This window comes from Lathyrus oleraceus, chromosome 6, assembly GCF_024323335.1.
Source record: "Lathyrus oleraceus cultivar Zhongwan6 chromosome 6, CAAS_Psat_ZW6_1.0, whole genome shotgun sequence".
Lineage (NCBI taxonomy): Eukaryota > Viridiplantae > Streptophyta > Magnoliopsida > Fabales > Fabaceae > Lathyrus > Lathyrus oleraceus.
Window position 1 is genome coordinate 151228507 of NC_066584.1, and position 20339 is coordinate 151248845.

General features: G+C 35.8%; 1 protein-coding gene across 1 annotated transcript; it reads left to right on the top strand.

Annotated features, from left to right (window-relative positions):
• Positions 1–15701: 15701 nt before the first annotated feature.
• Positions 15702–17233, top strand: LOC127097247 (E3 ubiquitin-protein ligase PUB24). Its single transcript, XM_051035746.1, has one exon. It carries the CDS (start codon positions 15802–15804, stop codon positions 17041–17043), a length of 1242 nt encoding a protein of 413 aa, XP_050891703.1. The 5' UTR covers positions 15702–15801; the 3' UTR covers positions 17044–17233.
• Positions 17234–20339: the final 3106 nt, after the last annotated feature.

A 20339-nucleotide genomic window follows, 5' to 3' on the forward strand; every position in this document is an offset into this window, starting at 1 on the left:
GACGTAAGCCCAGTGATTGGCTGTCGGGCTCCACGTTTGCCCTTTTGAGTGTGTTTTGGTTCGGATGTCGACGTAATTCCATCCAGTGGTTGTCGGGCTCCATGTTTGCCACCCTTGCTTGCTTGTGCGTTTTGTGTTGTTTGGCGTGCGTAAGCCGAACTACAGTGGCTCTGATTCTCATGTCCAGATGAGATATGTAGGCATAGGACGCGATGTCCTATCGAGCTCCCTTCTCTTAACCCCACCTGCGTCCCCTGTGTGTGTGTTTGATGTTTAGCAACCTTTTCTTTTCTTAGAACGTGGATCCCGTCGAGTACGACGGACGTGAGGGGTGCTAATACCTTCCCCTTGCGTAACCGACTCCCTTACCCTGTCTCTTTGGTCGCGAGACCATGTTCTTTCCAGGTTTCTCTGAGCGTTTCCTTTCCCTATCTTGGGATAAATAACGCGCAGTGGCGGCTCTGTGTTGTGTTTTTATTTGAGTCTCGCCGGTTGATTTTCGCGGATGCGACATTAAGCAAAACACATAACCAGATTACATTCTGATTCCTAATATATAGGCTGCTTCACCTAAGTCCTTCATAGAAAAGCATTTCCCCAACCAAGACTTTACTTGTTGTAGGGTAGGGATATCGTTTCCAATGAGTAATATGTCATCTACATATAATACCAGGAAAACGATCATGCTCCCACTAACCTTCTTGTAGACACAAGGCTCATCTCCGTTCTTGATCCATGAGTAATACATCACCTTGATCAGTTATGAGATATCCATATCTTTCAGGTAGGTGACGTATCCTGCCTGACCTACGATGGTCTTGTTCTACTTGAGCAGGTTGCTCTTACACAACTACTTGTGTTTCCTGCTCTAATTCATCCATAGGTGTATCAATGCTTTGTGATTCTTGAATTTCTTCAAACTCTACTTTCCTCCCACTGATTCCTTTGGAAATACAATCCTTTTCTAGGAAAACTCCAATTCGAGCAACAAACACTTTGCCCTCAGAAGGATTGTAGAAGTAATACCCTCTTGTTTCTTTAGGATACCCCACAAATAAGCATTTTTCAGATTTGGGCTCAAGCTTAGTTGAAATATGTTGTTTCACATAAACTTCACAACCCCAAATCTTCATGTAAGACATATGTGGTTTCTTACCACTCCATATCTCATATGGTGTCTTCTCAACCTTTTTGGATGGAACACGGTTAAGTGTGTAAGCTGCTGTCAATGGTGCATGTCCCCAAAAGGAGTTTGGAAGATCGGCGTGACTCATCATGGATTGGACCATGTCTAACAGGGTTCGATTTCTTCTCTCAGATACACCATTCCATTGGGGTGTTCCAGGAGGAGTAAGTTGGGATAGGATCCCACACTCTTTCAGATGGTCATCAAACTCTAGGCTTAAATACTCACCACCTCGATCTGATCGAAGAGTTTAATATTCTTACCTAGTTGGTTTTAACTCGTTAGGTTTCACCCTTTTAGTATTAATGTTATTAATAGGCATTTCGAGATTAAGGACATATAGTCCATTGCTCATTTGTGCAGTAGCATAGAATATATCATTCAAATAAATTGAGCAACAATTGTTCTTTATTATAAATGAAAAACCAAACTTGTCCAAACAAGAAATGGAAATAATATTCCTGCTATTTGCAGGTACATAATAACAGTTCTCTAACTGAATTATAAAACCACTAGGTAAAGTCAATACATAAGATCCTACGGCTAAAGTAGCAACCTTTGCTCCATTGCCAACTCGTAGGCCAACTTCACCTTTTTCCAAATCTCTACTCCTTTTCAGCCCCTGCACATTTGTACAAATGTGAGAACCGCATCCAGTATCTAATACCCATGATGCAGAAGTAGATAAGTTATTTTAATAACAAAAAATACCTGAAGTTGAAGTCTCTACTCCATTCTTCATATCTTCCAGGTACTTTGGGCAGTTTCTCTTCTAGTGTCCGGTCTTACCGCAATGGAAGCAGGTGCCTGCCTTTGCTATGCCTCCACTAGGCTTCAAATCAGCAACAGTGGGTCTGGGTTTGGCAACTTCCTTGCCTTTCCCTTTATCACCCTGCTTAGTGGGCCTTTTGTTCTGTCTGTAGGTGTTTAATTGGCTGCATTATATGGTAAAACACTAGATGGTTACTAATGTCTTGACTGATGTCATGACATGTATGTGTGACCACAGTGTAGTTACTGCAGGACTAGCTAACACAGGATTTATTGAATGTCAAACTGGATGCTGTGACATTCATACCTGTCAATAGATACTAAGGAATAGAACAGCAAGTGTTCTGTTAGAATTTAGTATCTATTTCCAGTCTGGTTATCAAGGAAAGACCAGACCTGGCATAAGGCCTACTGACTGAATGTCAAACTGGATGTTATGACATTCATCATTGACAGCAGCTGCTGAAGATTAGACAGAGTGGTGTTCTGCTATACTTCAGCATGTAACTTAGTTTGTTCTTCAAAAGAATAACAGAACTAACTTAAGGCCAATTGTGTAAATGTTAAGTTGGACACTTTGACATTTATTAATGTAAGCTTTCACTGTAGTATGGTCATTTTGATCATGTACAGGTCAGCAAAATTGTACAGTCTGTTTTCTGGAAAAACAGACTCAGCATATGGACCTTGATGTCAAGCTGAATGTCGTGACATTCATGCCTGACAGCATATGCTATATTGTAGGTTGTTCAGTTTTCTGTTTCAGCTTTTTCTCAGGCTATTCTTCAGGAAGTCAACAGCTTAGAGAAAAACCAGGAAATCAACAACCAATCTACATTCAATGAACCTAACAAATAGCCTATTTGTTAGTAACCTAAATGTTGAATTTATGGGAACTTGTGTGACCTTAAATTCAGGAGAATACAGGTGCAAAAGCCCAGGATACTGCAATATAAAAGGAAGGCGTTCCTTCATTCAGTTTCAGGGATTTTGAGGCGTGAAGATTCTGTGTGTCCATCATACTTCACTGTTGTATTTTTGTGAGTCTTGTATTAGACGTATCTTGTAAGCCAAGTCATTATCAAGTAGATGATAGCTTTGGCATAGGGTGTTCATTGAGTTGTAAGTGTTGTGTCACTCAAAGCTTTTAAGCGTGAGTGTTGTGTATCTTGATTAAAGCTGTGAAGCACAATCAAGAGTTGTTTGAAGTGTGACTTCAACTTGTCTTTAATATTGTTTAAAGATAGTAATCACTGAGGTGATTGAGGGGGAGTGAGTAGGAACTCTGATCTTAGGTTAAGATTGAAATTGCATTGGGTAGGGATTAAGTGATAAGTTGTAAACGGGTGAGTTTAGCTTTGAATTGATACTACTAATAGTGGATTTCCTCCCTGGCTTGGTAGCCCCCAGATGTAGGTCATGTTGGACTGAATTGGGTGAACAATTACTTGTGTTATTTACTGCATTTACTGTTAAGTTCTGCATAATCCCTGTCTGTGCAGAATTGGATGTCATAACAACCAGTGTGACATCCAAAGTCTGATAACTAGAATTTCAATTGGCATCAGAGCAGGCACCCTGCCTGTGAATTTCTGGGTGAGATCTAGGGAAGTTACTTTCTAGTACCATGGACAAGGATTTAGGACACTCAAACAGACCACCCATGTTGGATGGTTCTAATTATGATGATTGGAAGCCTCGTACGATAGCCTTCTTAAGGTCTCTAGACAGTAAAGTCTGGAGAGCTGTCAACAAAGGATGGGAACATCCAATGAGGACAGGTGAAGATGGAGTCAGTGTGCAGATTCCTGAAGAAGAGTGGGACAAGGAGCAAGAGGCATTAGCTCTTGGAAATTCCAAGGCCTTGAATGCATTGTTCAATGGAATCAGCAAGAACATCTTCAGGCTGGTACACCACTGTGAACTAGCTAAGGAAGTTTGGGATACCCTCAAGGTAACTCATGAAGGTACTTCCAAGGTGAAGATGTCCAAACTTCAGATGCTGACCACCAAGTTTGAAAATCTGAGGATGAAAGAGGATGAGACTATTCATGACTTTCACATGAATATTCTTGAAATTGCAAACACCTCTGGTGGACTAGGTGAGAAAATGGCTGAAGAGAAACTTGTAAGAAAGATTCTCAGGTCCTTGCCTAAGAGATTTGCTATGAAGGTCACAACCATAGAGGAGGCGCAAGACATCTGCAACATGAAGGTGGATGAACTCATTGGTTCCCTCCAAACCTTTGAAATGGGCTTGGGTGAGTATGCTGAGAAGAAGAACAAAAGCATAGCTTTTGTATCTAATGCTGAAGAGGAGTCAGAAGCAGGATATACTGGAGGTGATGAAAGTATATCAGAAGCCTTAGCCATGCTTGGGAGACAGTTCAACAAGCTCATAAAGAAATTTGATCAACAGGGTAGACCTAATGTCAAGAACATCCCGTCTGACATAAATAAAAGATCAACTTCTGAAGAAAAGGTCAACCAAGGCAAGGGAATCCAATGCCATGGATGTGAAGGATATGGTCATATTAAGGCTGACTGCCCTACCTTCCCATGAGGCAAAGGAAAGGGCTATCTGTCACCTAGTCAAAAGAAGACACTGAGAGTGAAACTGAAGGAGAATCGGCCAAACATATCACTGCACTGACCAGTGTTTGTGCCTCTGAGGATAACTCTAGTGGAGATGAGCTCACCTTGGATGAGCTTGCTGTCTCATATAAAGAATTATGTGTTAAAAGTGCAGAAGTTTGCATCCAAGGAGAAAAGCATAAGAAACTCATCAAAGAGCTAGAAGCTAAGAAACTAGAGCAGCTGAAAGTCATAGAGGGTCTGAAGGGTGAGATTTCTTCGCTGATCTCTAAGCAAGACCAAATGACCAAATCCATCAAAATGTTGAATAAGGGATCTGACACCTTGGAAGAGATCCTGAACACAGGACAGAAGTCTGGAACCACATCTGGTTTAGGCTTTGGGAAAAGATCCTCAGCTGAACGCAAACGCCCAAAGGCTAAAGTTCAGAAACCCAAAGGGAAGTCACATCCAAAGTCACAACATCGAGGAACCAGAATGAACAATCATCAGAAGAAGAAATTCAAGAGATGGAAATGTCATTACTGTGGTAGATTCGGTCACATAAAACCATTCTGCTATAGGCTACATGGTTACCCAAACCAGACCCCTCAAGGTAGGCCTAAGAAAAAGGTGTGTATGCATAATGTCCCCATTAAGAAACAAACATGGGCGGCTAAGCAGACACCTCAGGTCAATCCTAAGTAGCTGGCATCTAAGATTCACTTCTCGCCTGAGAATCAACAGTGTGTTGCTAACCTTGCTCACACTTCTTCAAGGGGACATATCAGACAAGATTGGTACCTTGATAGTGGCTGCTCAAGGCATATGACTGGGATGAACAACCTAGTGGTGAATCTACATCCTGCTAACACCAAGTTTGTGACATTGGGTGATGGAACTAAAAGAGAAGTCATGGGTGTTGGGAAGCTGGACTGTCCAGAAACTCCAAAATTGAGTGATGTATTGTTAGTAAAAGGACTAACTGTGAACCTCATAAGCATCAACCAGCTGTGTGACCAAGGATACAAGGTGGAATTTACCAAGGGAGGATGTGTGGTGTTGAATGGGTGCAATCAAGAAGTGATGAGAGGAGATAGATCCAAAGATAATTGCTATTTATGGAAATCTAAAGACTCTCTCAACCTTCCCAAATGTCCTTTGGCCAAGGGAGATCAGGAAGGGAAGCTGGGACATGGAAGACTTGATCCCCTTCAGGTAAAAGGAGTGAAGAAGAGCAGTTCCAAGGGAGCTATGAGAAGAGTCTCATATCTGTCTTTAGGTAAAAGGACAGACTGTGGAAAGTGTCTGATCAAAAGTAATGAGCCCTTGGTTCCCATTGGTCATCATGCTACTGATATGCCAGCAAGGGACAGACAGAGGTGTGTATTATTGACGTCTGCAGAAACTCAGTACCTAGCTTGTGGTAGCAAGTGGTCATCTCTAGTATGGAGGAACCTGATGCAGACGGAGTACAATGTCACCCGGAATGTCATGACATTGTACATTACTAAGTGTGAAAATAGTAAGGGCAAAAAGGGAATGCGTGCGTCTGAAAAGTTATAGCAACTAATGAAGTTAGTTAGCTACTGTTTAATAAGTCAAATTATTAAACAACAAATAGTGAGCTCTGAGTGGTCAAAATTTAATAGACCTTACTCTTGCATAAAGCGTTTCATATTCAGTCGCTTCATTCTCCACTCGTGCAAACCCTCGTCCAAAGAAACGGTTCATCTTCCCTCCAAGATTTTCAGCATGGCTCGTCAATCCGATACCTCCTCCTACACCACCATGTCTGATTCTCTCAGCACCGAGTCTTACCATCCTACCCGGGAGGATCCAGTTGTTGACGCAACAACTTCGTCCCATGCAAGAAGACCTAAGGAAACGGTCACCGGGTTTTCATCAGAAATCGCTCTTGATGAACACACAAGGGAAGGGTCAAGGTATGTACATAACTCCATTGCAACTATCGTCACTCAGATACTATCTGGTAATCGAAATGTTCCTGGGGTTTCTGTTCCCTTGAACACAATCATTCCTGATAGTGCTGCATGTCAAGATAAAGCTGTAGTGTTGAGGAAAAATGTCACTGATAATGTTGAGCAACCAGATGCTCATGAGGGGTCAAAGATTGACAAACCCTCAGGCAAAGTGAGAGGTGAGAAAGCCAATGTTACTCAAAGTGTTGAGGACAACCCTAGAACTGAAACGATTAACGTGGAAGAGCTCTCGGACAATGAACTTCTGGCTTCAGTTGTCCCTAGGATAGCCAAGAGAGTTAGGTCTAGAAGGGAAAATAAGACTGTGGAGCAGAAGTCCCCCTCTAAGGAAGTTGGTGAAACAAATCCTCACAAGCAACCAGAGTCAGAGAGTGCACACAAGAGGAAAGGTTATGGACCTACAAAAGCTTGGAGCAAAGAGGTGCCTAAGAAGTTGAAGACCAAGGCTGTGGTGGTTGAGTCTGAATCTGATGTCCCATGTGATGTCACAACATCCATGTCCAGGAAGAAGCCTTCTTCCAGCAGGCTGGCAACCAGTGTCCCAGAAGTTCCCATTGACAATGTGTCCTTCCACTTTGCCTCCAGTGTCAACAGGTGGAAGTATGTATACCACAAGAGGTTGGCATTGGAGAGAGAACTGGCCCAGAATGCATTGGAGTGTAAGGAAATTGTGGATCTCATCAAAGAAGCAGGACTGATGAGAACTGTGAGTAAACTCCCTAAATGCTATGAGACCTTAGTGAAGGAGTTCATTGTTAATCTGTCTGAGGAGTGTGCTGATGGGAAATCCAGAGAATTTAGAAAGGTCTATGTGCGTGGCAAGTGCGTGACTTTCTCCCCTTCAGTGATAAATCTGTATTTGGGAAGACCAGATGAAGTGCAGCCAGAACTTGAAGTGACTGACAACACTATCTGTCAAGTCATCACAGCAAAGCAAGTACAGAAATGGCCTCTCAAAGGGAAGCTGGTAGCCAGCCAACTAAGTGTTAAGTATGCAATACTTCACAAAGTTGGAGCAGCCAACTGGGTACCCACTAATCACAAGTCAACTGTGTCTGTGGCATTAGGGAAGTTCATCTATGCAGTGGGAACCAAGACAAAGGTGGACTATGGCACTTACATCTTTGATCAGACAATGAAACATGCTGGGAGTTTTAGTGTGAAGGGACCCATTGCCTTTCCATCTCTCATATGTGGAATTGTGCTGAATCAATTTCCACATATCCTGACAAATAATGACTTTGTGAGGAGAAGAGAGAGTCCATTGGCTTTCAGCTACAAACTGTTCCTGGGCAAGCATGTCCCTGACATTGTCTTGACATCAGGAGAAACATCCAAAGCTGGCAACCAACCAGACAAAGCTGATGTTATTGCAGTTCTCAAAGAGACTTGCAAAGAACTGGAGGCTAGAAAGCATGCTATGGAAAAGCTCATCTTGCAATTGGAGACTTCTGCTGAGGACACGGATGGAGCTGATAAGCAAAGCTCTGAGGAGGAGGAGGAGGCCAGCTCTGAAGAGGAGGCTGGTGATGAGGCTGAGGATTAAATACCTGTCTTTCTGTGTTTTCTGTCATTACTATTTGTGGATCTGTAACTTAATGTGTTGCTTTGGCAACATTTTTGACAAAAAGGGGGAGTGACAAGTGATACCCCAAGACAACAAAAGTTTACAAAAGTTTACTTTGTTAAATTTGTTAAAACAGGTTCTCATTCTGACAGATTGAAGTTTTCCTCTACTGCAGCGTATGTGTGATGAAGTGTGCATTTAGCTTCTGTTTGTATGCGGCTATGTGTGTGTGAAGTTTTTATTTAACTTCTCTCCCCTGCAATTATTGTGTGTGAAGTTTTCACTTAACTTCTGTATGTGTGTGCTGCTGTGTGAAGTTTTTATTTAACTTCTGTATGTGTGTGAGTGTGCTGCCACTCTGAGTGTATTAGCTAGTATTATTTCCTGCTAGGTGTGTGATTCCGCTGCTATGAACTCTGTTATGGGGATCAAAGTGTTTTAGCCAAAAATTTGCCAAAGGGGGAGTTTGTAGGTGTTTAATTGGCTGCATTATATGGTAAAACACTAGATGGTTACTAATGTCTTGACTGATGTCATGACATGTATGTGTGACCACAGTGTAGTTACTGCAGGACTAGCTAACACAGAATTTATTGAATGTCAAACTGGATGCTGTGACATTCATACCTGTCAACAGATACTAAGGAATAGAACAACGGGTGTTCTGTTAGAATTTAGTATCTATTTCCAGTCTGGTTATCAAGGAAAGACCAGACCTGGCATAAGGCCTACTGACTGAATGTCAAACTGGATGTTATGACATTCATCATTGACAGCAGCTGCTGAAGATTAGACAGAGTGGTGTTCTGCTATACTTCAGCATGTAACTTAGTTTGTTCTTCAAAAGAATAACAGAACTAACTTAAGGCCAATTATGTAAATGTTAAGTTGGACACTTTGACATTTATTAATGTAAGCTTTCACTGTAGTATGGTCATTTTGATCATGTACAGGTCAGCAAAATTGTACAGTCTGTTTTCTGGAAAAACAGACTCAGCATATGGACCTTGATGTCAAGCTGAATGTCGTGACATTCATGCCTGACAGCATATGCTATATTGTAGGTTGTTCAGTTTTCTGTTTCAGCTTTTTCTCAGGCTATTCTTCAGGAAGTCAACAACTTAGAGAAAAACCAGGAAATCAACAACCAATCTACATTCAATGAACCTAACAAATAGCCTGTTTGTTAGTAACCTAAATGTTGAATTTATGGGAACTTGTGTGACCTTAAATTCAGGAGAATACAGGTGCAAAAGCCCAGGATACTGCAATATAAAAGGAAGGCGTTCCTTCATTCAGTTTCAGGGATTTTGAGGCGTGAAGATTCTGTGTGTCCATCATACTTCACTGCTGTATTTTTGTGAGTCTTGTATTAGACGTATCTTGTAAGCCAAGTCATTATCAAGTAGATGATAGCTTTGGCATAGGGTGTTCATTGAGTTGTAAGTGTTGTGTCACTCAAAGCTTTTAAGCGTGAGTGCTGTGTATCTTGATTAAAGCTGTGAAGCACAATCAAGAGTTGTTTGAAGTGTGACTTCAACTTGTCTTTAATATTGTTTAAAGATAGTAATCACTGAGGTGATTGAGGGGGAGTGAGTAGGAACTCTGATCTTAGGTTAAGATTGAAATTGCATTGGGTAGGGATTAAGTGATAAGTTGTAAACGGGTGAGTTTAGCTTTGAATTGATACTACTAATAGTGGATTTCCTCCCTGGCTTGGTAGCCCCCAGATGTAGGTCATGTTGGACTGAACTGGGTGAACAATTACTTGTGTTATTTACTGCACTTACTGTTAAGTTCTGCATAATCCCTGTCTGTGCAGAATTGGATGTCATAACAACCAGTGTGACATCCAAAGTCTGATAACTAGAATTTCACTGTCTCTTTCCATTTCCGATCATCAGAATGGACTTCCCTTTTGACTTCAGATTCTGCTCGGCAGTTCTTAACATGGCGAGCAGTTTAGGAAGAGATTTGTCCATATCAATCATATTGAAATTTAGGACAAATTGACTGAAACTATCTGGCAACGATTGCAAGATCAAATCAGTCGAAAGTTCCTTTTCGAGGGGAAAACCCAATCTCTCAAGGTTTTCCACATACCCAATCATCTTGAGTACATGGGGACCTACAGGGGCTCCCTCAGCTAACTTGCTTTGAAAAAGGGCTTTCGAAACTTCAAACCTCTCATGCCTTGCTTGCTCTTGATAGAGCATCTTCAAGTGTTCGATCATATCGAACGCTGCCATGTTCTCATGTTGCTTTTGCAATTCTGAGTTCATGGTAGCTAGCATGAGACAAGCAGTTTCATTGGCATCATCGACATGCTTCTTATAAGCATCTCTTTCTGCCTTAGGTGCAGAACTAGGAGGTTCCTCTTCAGGAACAGGTTTCTCCAAGACATACAGCTTTTTATCATGTTTGAGGACAATCCTCAGGTTTCGGTGCCAATCCATAAAATTTGTCCCAGACAATTTTTCTTTATCAAGGATTGATCGCAAGATGTTGTTATAGGTGTTTGCTGTCATGGTTGTCTACATAAGGATTAAGAAAATATAAGTATCATTGACATATTTAATTAGGCCTTTCATCAAATATGCTCCCACTATTTTACTCAAAACAAATGACCCTCATCATTTGATTCGGAAAATCCCGTTGGAAGATTTTCTAGTGGGTCGAGATCCATATTTCACTTCGTTCTAAGTTCGCGTAGGCGGATTACACAAAACTAGGTTATTTAGGTAGGAACTCCTTCCAGTTGTATCTCATACAACTCTCGAAAATTTCAGTTGGGTGAATAACTCCTTATTCCAATCCATCATATGGATTATTCCCAACTTTTGCTTCTAAACATATATAATAAAATTATAATTAAGTTTGACTCATCATTTTAGCAGTTGGATATTACAATTATCCCATCGCACCTTAACTAATACAAAACATGCACCTCGCGTAGGCGAAACCTACATTATTTGATACCAGTCTTGATGAGTGCTAAAACTTGGAAAGCAAACATATATAATATTCTCATAATTTGTTTAGTTAAGTTTGACCCATTGTTTTAACAGTTGGATATTACAATTATCCCATCGCACCTTACTAATATAGAACATGCACCTCGCGTAGGCGAAACCTACATTATCTGATACTAGTCTTGATGAGTGCTAAAACTTGGAAAGCATAAACTTAATATTTAATTTGAGGGAATTGTAATCGTTATGATCTCACCGGCTTATTTATCATATAAATCGTCTCTCACATGCATCAACATATATTCACATGCATCAACATACATACACATGCATCAACATACATAATGAAACAGTTATGGCCCCTAGCGCAATTGTTCTCCCAAGCCAATGAGAGAACCTAAGTTAACCTAATAACGATCTAAGCTTCTCCAAGCAAGATCTTCAAGGTTGTCCTCCTTTGATATTGAATTCTTCTCTAAGCTTCTCCAAGCAAGATCTTCAAGGTTGTCCTCCTTTGACATTGAATTCTTCTCTATCTTCATAACATTGTCTTCTTTTCTTTCTTCATTACATTACAGAAGAAACTCATTTTACATACGAGGGATTGAGATGAGAAAAGAAGTTACATTAAGAGATTAAAAGGAGAGGCACGACATGCAGGTCGTATTTAAAAACCCAAAACAAAATAAAGGACAACTAAGGCCATAACTGATCACCACAAGGCAATAATAACAAACACATTATTATTATTATTATTATTAATTTTTAATTCCTTTAATTAATTAAAACCAAATTAAATTTCGGCGACCGATCATACTACGCAGAGTTAGCCACCGATCAGCGGACGGGGGTCAAGGGGGCAGCGCCCCTTGCGGGGTTGGAGGGGCAGCGCCCCTGTCCAAAAATTTTAATGAACAATTCATTTGAAATGGACATTGTTTTGCATCAACACAACTCTTGTGTAGTCACAAAACTGAAAACCTCAAGAATTCTGACCCCATGAGTGTGACGACCGTCACAGACATGTTACGACCGTCACAGACATGTTACGACCGTCACGCGGCCAGAAACAGAAATGCCTAGAATTTTGGATCTGTGAGTGTGACGACCGTCACGTCCAACTTGTTACGATCGTCACAAGCTCGTGACGAACGTCACGCGGCCAAAATAACAAAACTTTGAAACAGTCAACAGACGTGTTCCAAAAGCCCTAAATTCACAACTCTTTGACGGCACAACCCTTGCGCCGTCACCAACCCTAATGCGCCAATTTCAGACCGTCGAACACACCTCGATTGTTGATTCAGTATGATTGATCAACAGGTCATTGCTTCACCATACTAATGTCGGATTCCGAAGCAAATGACCATTGATCGCTCAAAGGAAAACAACCATTTAGTGTTTGAATGAACGAAACAGAAATAGTATATCACATATACAGTACTTTGCATTAGGATTACTTATATCATATATAAGTTGATCGGTCTCAATTGCGTAACCTAAGGACGATCGATGTATCGCTGCTTCACCATACTAATGTCGGTTCCGAAGCACAGTCAACATCAATCATCCAACTAGTACACTCATGATGCCAAATTTAATTACCCGTTTAATTAATTGATTCATTCTGTCTTTTAATCATATTAATACAGAAATTAAACAGCTATCCGATTCATGGTTTCGTAAGTGGCTCTGATACCACTGAAGGAGAATTACGATCCAAAACGCAGCGGAAATTAAAATTTTCTCCTTTAGAGATCCTTATGAATGGTCATGATCAGTGATAGAATATTTACCTCTTGTGACGATTGAAACCTTTGGTGCGGATCTCTTGTGACGATCAAAACCTTTGATGCAGATCCACGGAGCGATCACGAACGTTGAACGATGACAACGTCTCTACTCAGTCCACACGAACGGGTTCCTTCAATCTCAGTGCTAGCTGGTACGAATGAAGACTTTGAGTGAGAGAGGGAGAGAGAGAGAAAACGAAAATAATGCAACCGCCATGAATGCTTCTGCACAAGGGTTCTATTTATAGAACCACTTGTGTGGGCTTCAAGCTAAAAGGCCCACTTAAGTGTATTTTGGCCCATATCTTATAATATGCCCAAAATCACTTAAGCCCATGGTACCTTACCATATTTCGTATTCTACTCAAGTACACCGTACCTTACGATGTTCTATAATTCACTTAAGGGCACCGTACCTTACGGTATTCCTTAGTTACTCTATCTCTCATCAATCTGTCCTTTGTGTGTTACCGTGTAGGTTTTCGTGACGTTGACAATTATATTAAATCACGCATTTAACATAATAAACAGTGAGCGGTATCTAGCAACACATCACTGCTACCCAAGACACGAAAATGTCATGTGATCTGACAATTCCTTCTGTGATAATACTTATGTGTATAATTACCCTTTTGCCCTTATGTCTATATTGAACACAAGGCATAAACTGTGTCATCCTTGTCCAGTTCAATATTGGGCCCATAGACATTTATCCTGTTATGCAGGATGGGCAAATTCCATCTAGATCACTCATGTCCCTCAGCATGCTTCGTGGAGTACCCATCAACTGTCTTTATGGTTATCCAGTTACGGACAACGTTGGATCAGCAATAAAGCACTCGACTCCACATCTAGGGTCCATAGTGGTTTCAGGTCGAAGAGTGGTATACACCATTATCACCATGAGAATAACTTATGACATTTTGCATAACTTTCTATATAGTATTCTCATAGCGGGTCAATCCGGTATAAATATTACTCCTAATATTCATACCTATGTTTAAGACTTGATAACTCTTTATCCATGATCCATGAAATATGATCATCAGTCTACAAACATAATAGTCTTAATGCTTTAATGTTATCCTATTTCACACTAAAGCTCGACTACGGATACTTTAAGAATAGTGTCCTTATGTTTAATGTGATCTCATGATTAAGTCATACTTGATACATTAAACAAACTAGCTATTCTAGGGACTTTATTAAACAAACGTAATATAAAAAAAACCTTTTATTATTAATAAATAATTCGATACAAGTACCAAAAGTATTGGCCTCTAGGGCTTACACCAACAGAGCTTCCACCACATCTTTCTTTGTTATATTCCACGTAGTCTTGAAGAACTTTGAGTTGAAACCATCAATAGGGCCTCTTTGTTTCAAGTTAAAAAAATGCATTTTTTCTTTATATTTTCAAAAATAGATTTTATAAAACCATTTTTCAAAATATTACTATTTTTTATATTTATTTTTTTCTAAATTGAAAGATTTATTTTGACATCCTATAACATAAATATATATTTTTAAAGATCAAAATATATTCGAAATTATAATTTTTTTAAAAAATTATATCTCAAAAATATTTTTTATGAAAAATTATTTGAAATAGTTTCAAAATTAAGTGATTTTTTGAAATCTTGATATTCAAAAGAAGTTTCAATAAAATGATAAAATATTTAAAATAATATTTTAAAAATAATTATTCAAAACAAATTTTTATTTGAAGCCAAAAATTTCTTTGTAATTTTTTTTTACACAAAATTATATTTCACTATAAAAATCAATTTAAAAAAAAACAAAACTAATGGGCTCTTGGTCTCCAATAATTTTGAAGGCTTTTCAAATCTTTTATCACTTAAGACACAAATTAATATTTCTTAAAATAATTAATTGGATGGAATGTTCCCTTATACTAACACTTTAGACACAAAATAGACTTATATAATCTAAATAAAGTTACATTATGGTCTTTTGATAATTGAGATAGAATTTGCGGATAATTACGAGTTTATTTTGTAAACCAAATATATTTTATAATTTAAAAGTAAACTTATATTTATAAGCTTTTTATCAAATAAATATTTATTAAAAATAGAAAAAAAATATATATTTTTTCTATTTTTTTTTATAAGTCATTTTAAATTTTTTTAATGATAAATTAGTTTAAAATATCAAATACCAACAAATTATTAATATTATTTTTTTATTATATATTTAAATATTCTTTTTATTTATATTTTTATATAATTAATAAAGGACAATTTTGTAAAATCATTTATAATTTTTTTTGTACATTGAAATTTTATTTTTTAGTATCTGAAAAAATTCAAAAGAGTTTATAATAAAAAATGAAGAGATACTAAATAAAAATTATATAAAAAGTTATTATTATTAAATTTTAACTTTTAATCAAATACGTTAACTTTTTCAACTTTTCGTCTATAATTTTAAAAGAAAAAAGAATATCTACAGATAGTCTAAAATTTTTTATATTGTCAATCAATCAGTGTCAAATCATAAATTTAATTTTAAAATATTAATATGACATAATAAAATATTATAGTTTTATTGAATGATGATATAAAATTAATTTATTAAATGATGGGTAAAATTAGTTTACACGATAATGTATTACTTTTAATCTTTTATTTTTATTTTATATTTATTCTTAGAAAACTATCTCGCTTACATACTTTGACTTTAGACCAAAATATTCACAAAACAATCTCACTCTCTCTACCATAATAATTGAAAGAAAAAATAACGCATAATATTATTATTTATTATTAAACCGCGTTCTTATACCAAATTTTCAAATATCTACACTATTCAAACTTTTCCAATTCATAGACCATAGACAAACGCACACTTATATAAAACTTCCATATTTTTATCCACCAAATTCAACAAAGAAATTGTTCAACACTTTCACATGGATGATATTGAAGTTCCACAGTTTTTCATTTGCCCAATCTCTCTCCAAATTATGAAAGATCCAGTTACTGCTATAACAGGCATAACCTACGATCGAGACAGCATCGAACATTGGTTATTCTTAAACAAAAACACAACATGTCCTGTCACAAAACAACCTCTTCCACTAGATTCTGATTTAACACCCAACCACACGCTTCGTCGTTTGATTCAATCTTGGTGCACACAAAATGCTTCACTCGGTGTTGATAGAATCCCAACCCCGAAACCACCTCTTACGAAAACTCATGTCGAGAAGCTTCTCAAAGGAATCAAAGATTCGAAGATTCGGATCAAGAGTTTAATGCAGTTGGAGTTACTAGCGGCGGAGAACGAAAGGAATAAGAAGTGTTTGTTGGAAAACGGGGTCCCAAAAGCGATGATCATGTTCATATATGATTGTTACAAAAAAGGTGATTTCCTCGAACTCGAAGGTATTGAAGAAGCTCTTAGTTTTCTACAATTTGTTAAGGTTCCTAACGAGGAAGCAAAGAATCTCTTATCAGAAAACAATGAAATAATTAATTGTTTAACATGGATATTAGATTTACCTTATGAGATGAAGAACTCAGTTGCTGTGAAATCTCATGCGGTTTTGGTGCTAAAAAGATTCATCAACAACTGTGATTCCATTCTTTTAGAGAGACTAAAACCGGAGTTTTTCAAAAGCGTTGTAAAAGCTTTAAAAACCGGTGTAATAACACAACAAGGGTTATGTGCTGCTTTACATGTTTTGCTATGTTGTTGTCCTCTGGGAAGAAACAGGTTGATGATGGTTGAAGCAGGTGCTGTTTGTGAACTGATAGAGATTGAATTAATGTCGATACCGGAGAAGAGAATCACGGAACTAACTTTCGGTATTTTGTTTCATTTGTGTTCTTGTGCTAATGGGAGGTTTCAGCTTTTGAGTCATGAAGGTTCGATTGCAGTGTTGACAGAGAGAATCTTGAGGGGTTCAATGGCGGTGGATGATAGAGCGGTGTTTATACTTTCTCTGATAAGTAAATTTTCAGCTACTAAGACGGTTTTGGAAGAGATGTTAAAAGTTGGAACTGTTTCTAAGCTTTTTGTTTTGCTTCAAGCTGATCATGCAAAGTATTTGAAAGATAAAGTTATGGAAATATTTAAGGCTCATTCTGAGGTTTGGAAGAATTCTCCTTGCTTTCCTCAAAATTCTTTTTATGCTAGTTTGCATAGGTGAAAATAATTAATCAAAATTATGCAATAATATAGTAAATTTATTAAATGTTAAGAGATCTTGAAGAGTTTTGTATTGTGTTTTTGTTACCTGGACTCAAGTGTGAGATATAGTAAGTATATTTTAAGATAACAATTAATATACAATCTTATAAATAAATTGTAATCTCATTCTTTTTTTTTGTTGTTGTTTTCATTTATTTGATGTTTGCAAGTTAAAGCATGGTAAATGAACTTCTAATAAATGGGAAATTTGATAGAGGTTATTTTCATCCATCTTTCATTTGTTAAAAAGGAAGAACTGTCCGTGTACAAACAATTTTTCCAAGGAAAGGGAAATTGTATGTGGGCCTAAATATTAAATGAGACTGTAGGAGATGATGGTAGAAAAAAAGACTTGGATTAAGTTGGACTTTGAATTTGGCTTTTGACTCATTCAATTGAAATTAATTGGAATATATATATATATATATATATATATATATATATATATATATATATATATATATATATATATATATATATATATATATATATATATATATATATATATATATATATAAAGTCAGGATAAAATAAGACAAATATGTCAAACTTAATAACATGACGCCTCATATAACTCTTCATACTATGAATGTATAACAAAATCCACCGTATGATTGAAAACTATTATCATATAAATAACGTTTATAAAATTTTACATCAATAAAAAATCATTTGATATGTTAAAGAGAAGGATAAAAATTAAGGATTTTCATAAAAAAATGTGTAAGACGTTCATTTTTATGTATCTTGTTAACATGTCAAATAATTTTCGATTGATATTAAATTTTATACACAAGATCTATATGATAATAAGTTTCAATCCAATGATGTATTTTGTTATACGAATATGCAGTAAAGAGTTGCTCGAAGTGTCTTGTTACTAAGTTTGACACATTGTTGTCATTTAATCCTGATTATATATATATATATATATATATATATATATATATATATATATATATATATATATATATATATATATATATATATATATATATATATATAATATATATATATATATATATATATATATATAGAGAGAGAGAGAGAGAGAGAGAGAGAGAGAGAGAGAGAGAGAGAGAGAGAGAGAGAGAGAGAGAGAGAGAGAGAGAGAGAGAGAGAGAGAGAGAGAGAGAGAGAGAGAGAGAGAGAGAGAGAGAGAGAGAGAGAGAGAGAGAGAGAGAGGAGAGAGAGAGAGAGAGAGAGAGAGAGAGAGAGAGAGAGAGAGAGAGAGAGAGAGAGAGAGGATGGTGCACTGACAATGTAAATTTTTGTTGTGAAAACGATGTCGAAATTACAAAGTATAATTGGTTTCTTAATCGGTTAGAAACCCATAAGGATAGAAAAGAAAAAAAACAATAAGAACACAATGTAATCGATTATAAACTGTTATTCTTTACTTTCTCTTTGAAACAAGATTACAAATATTACAGAATAGCAAATAACCTATTTTACCCTAATTAGGATTTACATTATACAATGATGAGAGACTTGTATGTTATTTATAAGAAAATTAACATACTAAACTAATGGGCTTTTATTACACACTGGCCCATTTCACAAGTTAACTTAGAGAATAAGTTAACTTAAACAATCGAGCATAATAAACAGACCTAATTCGACATGCTAACAATCCTAGCATGCTTCAACGACATCATGTGAACAGACTTCGACGACATGCTAAGGTTCTATCGAATTGTCGAACTAAGAAGCCACCTTTCGACCATACTAGAGTTCGATCCAATATCTCACATTATTTTTACACTGTTAACCAATGACAATCATGTATCCCGCCAAGTCAGCCTCTAAATTTTAAATTACTTATATGATTTGACACTTTAAAGTATTTTGATTGGATGTATGTGTAATACTTTTTTACACTGACACTAAACATATATATATATATATATATATATATATATATATATATATTTATATATATATATATATAATATATATATATATATATATATATAAATATTTATATATATATATATATATATTTATATATAATATAATATATATATATATATATATATAATATATATATATATATATATATATATATATATATATAAATATTTATATATATATATATATATATATATAAAATATATATATATATATATATATATATATATATATAAAAATATATATATATATATATATATATATATATATATATATATATATATATATATAATATATATATATATATATATAAATATATATATAAATATATATATATATATACATATATATATATATATACATATATATATATATATATATATATATATATATATATATATATATATATATATATATATATATAGTCAGGATCAAATGACATCGATGTGTCAAACTTAGTAATATGACACCTCCGATAACTCTTCACCCTAAGTCCGTATAACAAAATTCACCGTTGTATTGAAAACTATTATCATATAGATCATGTCTATAAAATTTAATATCAATCGGAAATTATTTGACATGGCAACGAAATACTTAAAACTAACGTTTTACAAAATTTAATAAGAACCGTTAATTTTTATCATTCTTTTTAATACATCAAATGATTTTTGATCGATGTGTCAAACTTAGTAATATGACACCTCCGATAACTCTTCACCCTAAGTCCGTATAACAAAATTCACCGTTGTATTGAAAACTATTATCATATAGATCATGTCTATAAAATTTAATATCAATCGGAAATTATTTGACATGGCAACGAAATAGTTAAAACTAACGTTTTACAAAATTTAATAAGAACCGTTAATTTTTATCATTCTTTTTAATACATCAAATGATTTTTGATTGATGTAAAATTTTGTATACGTGATCTATATGATAATAACTTTCAATTTAACGATGAGTTTTGTTATAGAGACCTTAGGTGAAAAATTATTAGAAGAGTCATGTTAAGTTTAACATATTCTGATATATATATATATATATATATATATATATATATATATATATATATATATATATATATTTATATAAAAGATTCTGAGTGGAATGTTAATTTTCATAACTTATACTATGTCATATTGTCAATAAAATATTTTTTGATGAATGCGGTCTATATAAATATCATATGCGTCAGTAGTATAATAAATTTAAAATAATATTTTTTTTATAATAGCGAATAAAGAGTACTGTTGTTACTTAATTTTATCATAGAAATTAGTTAGGTTGATTAGTTAGGAGTATTAACCAATTTTTTTCGTTATTTACTAATTAGTTAAT